Source organism: Sprattus sprattus (assembly GCF_963457725.1).
Source record: "Sprattus sprattus genome assembly, chromosome: 21".
Classification (NCBI taxonomy): domain Eukaryota; kingdom Metazoa; phylum Chordata; class Actinopteri; order Clupeiformes; family Clupeidae; genus Sprattus; species Sprattus sprattus.
This window is the reverse complement of record NC_137919.1, coordinates 6,117,907-6,127,906: the sequence shown is the minus strand read 5'-3', so window position 1 is coordinate 6,127,906 and position 10,000 is coordinate 6,117,907. Positions and strand designations below refer to the sequence as shown.

At 47.6% G+C, this 10,000-nt stretch overlaps 1 protein-coding gene across 1 annotated transcript in view; it reads right to left on the bottom strand.

The window, feature by feature from the left end:
* Positions 1 to 10,000, bottom strand: part of dnah2 (dynein, axonemal, heavy chain 2) — a gene marked incomplete at both ends in the record, with an annotated part of 193,113 nt that overhangs the window by 90,866 nt on the left and 92,247 nt on the right. The window contains 9 exon segments of the mRNA XM_080860098.1: positions 444 to 633; positions 3,415 to 3,518; positions 3,921 to 4,109; positions 5,807 to 5,917; positions 6,351 to 6,476; positions 6,845 to 6,946; positions 7,266 to 7,483; positions 8,355 to 8,493; positions 9,695 to 9,875. Of these exon segments, the coding sequence (XP_080716224.1) occupies positions 444 to 633; positions 3,415 to 3,518; positions 3,921 to 4,109; positions 5,807 to 5,917; positions 6,351 to 6,476; positions 6,845 to 6,946; positions 7,266 to 7,483; positions 8,355 to 8,493; positions 9,695 to 9,875 (1,360 nt within the window).

Genomic DNA, 10,000 nt, shown 5'->3' with positions numbered 1-10,000 from the left:
GCACACACATAAAAGCGAGTCAGTTTAACGGCTTAATTCATGTATGTGACAGGACTGTGACAGGTACTTTCTAATCCCATCCATGTCTTGTACTGCTTCTGTGCCAGCAAAAAAGAAAATAAATAAATGAAATAAATAAAATGTCATACGTGTGCTGCGGAGAAAAGGAAAGAACTGGGCCCACTGTTTGTCACATGACTGTCACACTACTCATCCTGTCACTTGTGTAAGGATTCGCTCCTTCCCAACCTGTTCGGAGAGATCCCAGCATCCTTCTTCTACGTGCGCTGTATCTCAGCAGTCCTACTCCGTTATGGAACAGTGCTGTGTGCTACCTGTGCTTCATGTGGCCTGCCCTGTTTCTTACTGTGCACGTGTTAATTGGCTACCTTAGCTGTGTGGTATCTGCACACCTGTGCTGTGTGCTACCTGTGCTGAGTTACCTGCGCCAGGCCAGAGTACATGCGGCCCATGGACTTGAAGTCCAAGCCCTCGGAGCAGTTGACCACGATGACGTACATGCCCAGCGATTTGCCCAGGTCCTTCACCGTCTCCGTCTTACCCGTGCCAGCCGGACCCTTGGGGGAACCGCCGCGGTGCAGGTGAAGAGCCGTGGTCAGGGTCATAAAACACCTAAGGGGAGGGCGGGGGATAAACATACATAAATACGTACAATGTGTGGCTACTAAATAATGACACTAATGCTGTAATTCAACTTTATTGAAGAAAACTTGACGTGTGGGGTGGTGTGGTGAAGTATGGGGTGGTGAGGTGAAGTGTGGGGTGGTGTGGTGAAGTGTGGGGTGGTGTGGTGTGGTGAGGTATACATGTATGTGGTGAAGTGTGGGATGGTGTGGTGAGGTATTTGTGGTGAAGTGTGGGGTGGTGAGGTGAAGTGTGGGGTGGTGTGGTGAGGTATACATGTATGTGGTGAAGTGTGGGGTGGTGAGGTGAGGTATACATGTATGTGGTGAAGTGTGGGGTGGTGAGGTGAGGTATACATGTATGTGGTGACGTGTGGGGTGGTGAGGTGAAGTGTGGGGTGGTGTGGTGAGGTATACATGTATGTGGTGAAGTGTGGGGTGGTGAGGTGAGGTATACATGTATGTGGTGAAGTGTGGGGTGGTGAGGTGAGGTATACATGTATGTGGTGAAGTGTGGGGTGGTGAGGTGAGGTATACATGTATGTGGTGAAGTGTGGGGTGGTGAGGTGAGGTATACATGTATGTGGTGAAGTGTGGGGTGGTGAGGTGAGGTATACATGTATGTGGTGAAGTGTGGGGTGGTGAGGTGAGGTATACATGTATGTGGTGAAGTGTGGGGTGGTGTGGTGAGGTATACATGTATGTGGTGATGTGTGGGGTGGTGTGGTGAGGTGAGGTATACATGTATGTGGTGAAGTGTGGGGTGGTGTGGTGAGGTATACATGTATGTGGTGAAGTGTGGGGTGGTGTGGTGACGTGTGGGGTGGTGTGGTGAGGTATACAGTATGTGGTGTGGTTTGGTGTGGTGAGGTGTGGTGTATATATTGTGGGGTGAAGTATGATGTAGTGAGGTGTGTTGCTGTTGTTCTCGTATACTCATAATAACAGTGTCGTTTTTAATAGCCACACCACGTACACCTTGCCCTGCCCTGGCTTTCCAGAAACCTTTATATGCTACAATGCAACTATTCACAACAAAGGTATACATACAGGTGTACTGTACAACACAATGTGTAATTTACCGCACAACACAATACATCTATGGAACACATTTATGTTGACATGGGCAGAATGCTTGCCTGTGCATGGTGTTTGCTCACAGTCACACACACACTCATACACACCCATATCATGCAAACACACAGACAAACAAGCAGACACAAGTAAACACACACACACACACTCACACACACACACACACACACACACACACACACACACACACACACACACACACACACACACACACACACACACACACACACACACACACACACACACAGAGCTTGGCATGCCCTTGAGCTGATTTTAGGATGTCATCGCCTCATCAACATAAGCTGGGATTAGATGTTTTCATTCATGCACCAGAGACTGCATTGCTGCTCTACTTAGGGAAAATGTATTTTCCTCTTTCTCTCTCTCTCTCTCTCGCTCTCGCTCTCTCTCTATCTCTCTCTCTCTCTCTCTCACTATATCTCTCTCTCTCTCTCTCTCTGGTGAAAACACAATAAAAAATGAACGTGCCACTGACTCAAGACTTGACTTCCCATATGGATTCCATGAATAATTGATAGCAGGATAGAGAAGGAGAGAATCTTCACGCCTCTGTGCCGATCTCACTTGGCCGCCTGTGCACACTGCTCTTGAGCTTCACCTCTCGCTCCTTCCCACATCACTCTCTCTCTCTCTCTCTCTCTCTCTCTCTCTCTTTCACCTCTACCTGCTCTCACTCTTTTTTTCTTCCCCACCTCTCTCCTCCCCAGCTCTCTCTCTCTGTCTCTTCCGAACCTCTCCCTTTCTCCCCCTCTCTCTTTCTCTCTATCGCTCCCCCCCCTCTCTATCTAGCCATCCCAGCTCAGTGCAAAGTGGTGAAAGATTGGCTCGCTGATAGGGCTGATGATGCTGCGGCGGACTGCTGCCGCTTTCCTGATGAGGCCGATAGCGCTAATGCTAATCGGGAACCTGCCGCTGCACCGCCTGATAATGGGGCTAATATCACCTGACGCTAACTGACACATGAGCGCTAGAAGCATCTCTCTCTCTCGCTCGCTCGCTCTCTCACACACACAGAGACACACAGAGACACAGAGAGACACACACACACAGACACACACACACACACACACACACACACACACACACGCACACACACGCACACACACACACACACAGGTGTGGGGGGAGCAAATCTGCACAGCACAATGATCACAGCAGCTATTGCTAATTGCTAGACTGATATACCCTAAAGGGAACCCACAATGAGACGCTCATACATATTATATGTGCGATCATCGTCGGTACGAGGGTTTTATGCGTTTGATTTCTTTCTTTATATACTACTATAATTACTACCTTCTAGGGAGGGGTTGTAGTATGCTGTATGTAGTACACTCCTATGTCAACACCATTCTAACAGGGGGCTCTAGTATGCTGTATGTAGTATAGTATAATGGCAGCACATGTCTACCAGGGGTTCGTGGTACGCTAAATATAGTTTAACACTGCATTCCATAATACACTGCATTCTATAGTACACTGCATTCCATAATACACTGCATTCTATAGTACACGGCGTCCATAATACACTGCATTCTATAGTGCAAAGATTTGTCGATCAGGCTTGTGTTATGCTGGATGTAGTACGGCGGGCTTGCAGTCAGCTTTGGTCGTGATGGAGGTGTTATATTGTACACTGTGCCTTAGAGTGTACCTGTCTGTGAGGGGGGTAATGACCAAACGGCCTGAGTTGCCCAGGTATTCATAGCCGTACTGGAAGTGGGTGTTAGTCTGCTTGATGATGCAGTTGTCCACCTCCTAAAGGTCAGACAGAGAGAGAGAAAGCGAGAGAGAGAGAGAGAGAGAGAGAGAGAGAGAGAGAGAGAGAGAGAGAGAGTTCATGAAACAGCGCAGAAGAAGAGAGAAGGCGAGAAGGACAAAGTGTGGGGGGGGGTCGAGAGAGAATGAGATGGGAGGTAGAGATGAGATTGGAAGAGAGAACAAGAGAAACGAAAAGAGTAAGACAGGAAATATGTGGGTTATAATAAAACTGGGTTGAAAAAAAAAAATCCTATTCACTCTCCACCACCTTCCGTCCTAGTTGTCCTTCTCTGTCAAATCTGGACTCTTTCATGCTCTTTCCAGCCCTTCCACTTTTCTTTTCTCCCTCTCTACTTCTCTTTATCCCCCTCTCCCCCTCTCCCCCTCTCCCCCTCTCACCTTATCCCAGTAGAGGCGGAGCTGGCAGAGCCAGTCAAAGGCGTTGACATCACAGCAGCCTGCCTTAGCCAGCTTGTCGATGACATCACGCGCGTGCACCTCCACCGTAACCAGGGCGACAATCTTGAGGCGCATGACGATGGATAAGTTCCCCCGGATGGCCTCAGAGTAACGATTCAACATGGACACCTGAGGAATGCATAGGGGGTTAGATCACCCACACATACACACATCACTACAACTCATAATGTGCCCACACATGCATGTACACACACACACACACAAACACAAATGTACATACCCAAACACACACACAACAATACACAAAAGCACAAATAAGAGTAAAACACTCATCAATCAAACCGAGAGACACATATTCAATAAAACACACCTAAACACACACCTACACACGCGCAACCACACAAACAGGCACACACACACACACACACACACACACACACACACACACACACACACACACACACACACACACACACACAGACACTCACTCATCTCAACTCTACTCAATTCACATTACCATCCCTTTCCAATTCCTGGACAATGACCCGTCATTTTTAATGCTGACTTCTGAATGAATAAGCCAAATTGCCATTGACTTCCTGTGAAGGGACTGAATTGAAATCAAATTGCGGGCGACTTGCGTCCCCGGCACAGTGAGGTGTGCGATGATGATGTAAAATAAGAGTGTCTCGAGGGCTGAGCCAGGCCCTCGCCACAGACACACAGCTCACTTAAGAATTTAATCAGGGCGCCTGACAGGCACAGACTACGGCATTACAGCCCGCCTCGGAGGCACTGCTCAGGGTCTCTGCTGAATGGACGGCTCAGAGGGGTGGGCCTTGACGTGTGAGAGCCCCGTGGTGCCTTTATGCTGCTGCGGACTCGACCCACGCCTGAATACGTATGCATGGAACAGTTGAACCTCAGCACATGATTGGCCCTATTATTGTATATAGCAGCTATAAGTGCCTGACTGACTGAATGCATAATCACTCAACATGGTACACTCTACAATGTACTCTTTGAGCCCGAACAATGCCAAGTGAACCAGAATCTGAATCACTGAATTTGTCTGGAAGGTTCCTGCCCTACTCAGGAGTCCGAGTAGAACTCCATCAGTATTAGCCTGGCCGTTACCAGCCTGTGACTCCATTTCATTCCGTCTTTCAGTCTGGGCCAACCCAATGCATTTTGGTTTCCGAGATGGGCGGGTGCTTATCTTGAGGTTTAAAATCATTGGAGTTCCCTTAACCAATCAGCAACGTTTAGTAAGCATTCGGTAGATTAAACTCTTCCCAAAGCCAGTTGGGAGAAGAGCTACGAGGTCCTTTCCAATCATAAAACTTACAAGAAAATACTCTTGTTCTCCTTTTAATTTTCTGATGTTCTCGAGAGTTGAGACAACTTTTCCGATAGCTTTTCGTGTCTTTTCCTCCAAGGCGAGTTTTGCGTCACAGCTCTGAACTGTTCGCTGATTGGTCCTGCAAAATTTTGAGTTCTGGAGACGATTGTCAATGGGGTTGGGCCAGACTGAGTATGAGCTTGAAATCAATTCAGGCGGAAATACGTAGGCTGGTGTCACCAGGCTACATCAGTAGAGTCTTAAGTCTTTAAGGTCTGAGGCCTGTTAGACTTTGATAGGTAGTCTGACATACCTTGATGTTTCTGTATATTTCCTCTAACTAAAAAACTTTGATACACAAGTGGCATATATGTAGAAGATTAAAGGTTTCTGGGGGTGTTCTTTTTTTGACTCGCAGAGCTTTAAAGGCATATCGACAACGCACTTAATACGTCTTGTTTGTCCGCTCCTAAGTTTGTCCGCTTGCAGCTGGCGTTTCTCCAGAGAGTGTTGCCCTCCTCACCTGTTTCTTCTTCATGGACTTGAGGGCAGATTTGTCTCCTCTTTCTTTGCTGGTCAGGAGAGACTTGGTGACATCTGTGGTCCACTGGATCTGACTGGCAGTGAGGACCATCTGGGAGCAGGAGCAGAGAACAGGCCATGGAGAACAGGTCTCACAGAGAGATTGATCTATAGAGGTTATAACTATATTATGGAAAAGATTTGAACCCTAGAGGTCGAGGCGTGTAACTACAATGGTCAAAGTAATGACCAGGCACACTTCATCTATCTACCGTCACGTGCATGGATCTATCCAGGTAGAGCTGGGTGCTTGAAGGAGTTTATAGCTCTGTGCTACTGGGGGTTAAAGAGGAAATATTGTGACTGATTTCTAAATACCAAAAAAGGAAAGTGCCTCGCCTTGTTATTGTAGTGTTTATCTCTATTGTTACTCTAATATCTCTGTTGTGTACTTTGTCTCTCCCAGGTCAACACAGAGGAAGTTTAGATAATCAAGGAGACAGAGGAAGTGGTAAACCTGCATGTCACACACACTGCACACACACCTGGCCAGGCCAGTCCTTCACCCATTTGTCCCTCTTTCCTGTCATCTTGATGAGGGCCATGCGGCAGTTCTTTAGGGAGTCTTTCAGAGACCAGCGCATGGTGCGCTCCACATCACAGAGCCATGCCTGTGAAAACACACACACACACACACACGAACACATATTAATAGTCACACACACCCACACACACCCACACACACACACATACACACACATACACACACATGCCGTGTTGGACACACAATCACACACGGGTATAATATGTATAATAGTACAGCAAGTAAAACGCACACATAAATAAAAAATACTCACAAATCTACACACACTAACACAAACACACATGTTTATATCACACAATAGTGTGTGTGTATTTGTGTGTGTGTATTTATGTGTGCGTGTGAGTGTAAGTGTTTGAGTGTGTTTGTGTGTGTGAGTGTGTGTGTGTGTGCGTGTGTGTGAGTGAGTGTGTGTGTGTGTGATGTCTGCAAGCTCACCTCTACAGGCCCTTCCAGGAGCACTGGGTGGGTGAACTCCACATACTCCCCGTCAGCAGAGAACATGCCCATAGCCTCTGACTTACTACCGCTGATCCCAACCTGCATGACACACACATGCACAAAGACACACACACATAAACAAACATAAACAGTGATTCAAACATCTAAACACACACACACACACATGAATTTGGAAACCCATATGTGAGAGTAGGTAGGTAAGGACGTGTTTGTGTTTGTATTTGAGATTCCCCACTCATGAATGTCTCTGCATGTTTGTGTGTGTGTGAGTGTGTGTGTGTGTGTGTGTGTGTGTAAGAGTGTGTGTAAGAGTGTGTGTCCGAGTGTGTGTGTGTGTCTGTGAGAGTGTGTGTGAGTGTGTGTGTGTGTGTGTGTGTGTGTGTGTGTGTGTGTGTACCTTGCCGATGCGTAGACACTTGATGTTGTCGAAGCACTTCTTGAGGTGTGGCTGCACGGCCTCTGGGTTGCGCGACTGGCCCAGGATCTCCAGCAGGTCGTCGTTGGACAGGAAGTAGAATCGGGGGAATATCTGCCTCTTGGTCTCCAGGTACATGTCCAGAGACTTCTGAATCTCCTCCAGCTTACTGTTCATCTCCGACAGCTTCTCGGGGAGACCTGCAAACCAGAAGAGAAGAGGGGAACGGAAGGAAGGAAGGAGGGAGGGAGGTCTGAGAGGTAAAGCTTGCCTTTAGGGAAGGATTAAGCCCTCTTCAGATTCAATACGGTTCTAGGACCTTGTCGAAATTCCCAAATCTTTTAATGACCTCCCATTTTAATCTCCCATTAAATCGATTTTTAAACCACCATGACCATTCAGTCATAACCATATTGAATGCAGCAGTTTTTCACAAAGTGACCACTGTATGTCGATATCACGTTTGCAACATTCCATATAATTCATGCCACATCCTGGATAAGCCTGGACGCTGAGATATTGTCATTGGGTAACACTAACAATGACAGCATCCTAGCAGCCTTCAGGTGGAGTTCATTTGGCCAATCTAGTTGAGTCCCTTTGTGTTTAGCATGTGTTTTAATCCACCCTGTTTATGGATCATCATTTCATCACGCATCACATTGTCTGTACTCCCTCCAGTCTGTTACTATGCTCTTACAGCCTTGGCCTACCTGTCAACAGAGAAATAAAACAGGCCGGCGTTTGGAGGGATTTACTGTCCGACCTCATTCTCCTTCATCTGATAGGGCACTTGTTTCAACGGCCCTCGTGCTTCTCTCATCTCCTCTCTCCGTCGTCTCCGAAGGCCCACGTGTTCTCTCTCATACCGGTTTAATCTCCCGTTATCCCTCCCTCGCCCTCGTCCTCCTTTAGGTAAGTGTTTACAAAGGAAGCAAAGAACTCGATCCACCACAGCAGGCAAGGGGATAATTGAGAGCAGGGAGAGGGAAAGAATGCTTTTCTTTTCTTTTCTTTTTTCCCCTTTTCTTATTTTTTTTTCAGGGCTCGTGGCTTCGTCTGCCTGCTTACCTGGGTGGTGAGTCCCTCTCAGGGCGTTGTTGTCCTTGTGCAGGCGTTCCATGATGGTCTTCCAGCTGGAGTTGATGTCGTCAAACTCGTTGGACTCTTTGGGAAGCTGCTTGCGGATATCCTCTCCCAGGAAAATGTTCTGGACGGGGAGGGAAAGCCAGAGACAGAGACAGAGACAGAGAGCCAACTCATTTCTCCAAACCCACAACAGGTGTGGACGAGTTTATGCCAATGTGCACGCCTGTGTGCTTGCCTGTGTGTGTGTGTGTGTGTGTGTGTGTGTGTGTGTGTGTGTGTGTGTGTGTGTGTGTGTGTGTGTGTGTGTGTATGTTCGTGTGTGTGTTACTGAACATCTTTTGTGTCACAATGCACATTATGTACGTGTATATACATCTGTGCACCTGTGTGCAAATGAGTATGTAAATGTGTATCCATGGGTGTGTGACCATGTTTGCAAGCATTCAGTGTGTGTGTATGTGTGTGTGTGCATATGCGTGCGCCTCGGCTCAACTTAGATCAGAGCATTGTCTGAGAAGCTCCAGACCGCGCTCGTGTTTACTCCCCTCATCAGGAACCGAGGGCAACAGATGTGTTCATGTGCTCGAGTGTGAGTGTTTGCGCCCTCGCTCGCTCTCCGAAAACATTTGTTTACGTTTTCTCAACAAACAGCGGTGCGAGTGCTCTCTGCCCGCCCGCAGCTCTGCCTGGCTCTACCCTACTCAGGCTCTGACCCTGAGGAGCACAGGGCTGCATTCTCTGGAAAGGTTGGCTGTTTTTTAGTATTTATCAAACAACAGAGCGGGGCCAAGGCGCAGCACAATCAACCACAGGTGAGCACTAACAAAAGATTCATAACAAAAGAATGCACTGTGGTTGACGGTTCAAAGAAAACAGTGCCAGAGATAAAAGTGTGCTGTGTGTGACATGTGTTGTCTACAAAACACTACTGATCAACTTGAGTGCCTGAGTGTGTATGAATGTGGGTTTAGTGTCTGTGTTGGTGTCAGTATGTGAACATTTTTGCATTTTCAAGCAGCTTATAGTTACTTCCAGTCATTTAATCGGTACGGTAAGGACGTTCTCTGCATGTGCTAATGTATGGGTGAGCGCAAACCCATGTGTGCGTCTGTGTATATATGTCTCTGTGTGTGTGTTTGTGTGTGTGTGTGCATCTATGAGTGTTTGTATGTGTGCACATTCATGTTTGTGTGTGCATGTTGGTTTGTGTGTAAATGTCTGTGTGTGTGTGTGTGTCTGTGTGTGTGTGTGTGTGTGTGTGTGTGTGTGTGTGTGTGTGTGTGTGTGTGTGTGTGTGTGTGTGTGTGTGTGTCTCTAAGCACCTCCAGATACATCCACTGCCTCTGCACGGTGAGAATCATCTCAATGACCTCCAGCACCAAGGACAGGCTCCGCTCCCAGTAGTCCACCACCTTCTCAAAAGCACGCACGAATCGAGACGCCTTCATGGTGGACAGGGTCACCTGGTTATCCTCCAGGGCCTGGAACACCTCCTCTGTGCCCCTGATACACACAAACACACACACACACACACACACACGAGCACACGCACACACAACACACACACACACACACACATACACACACACGCACACACACACACACACATGCACACGCACACACACACA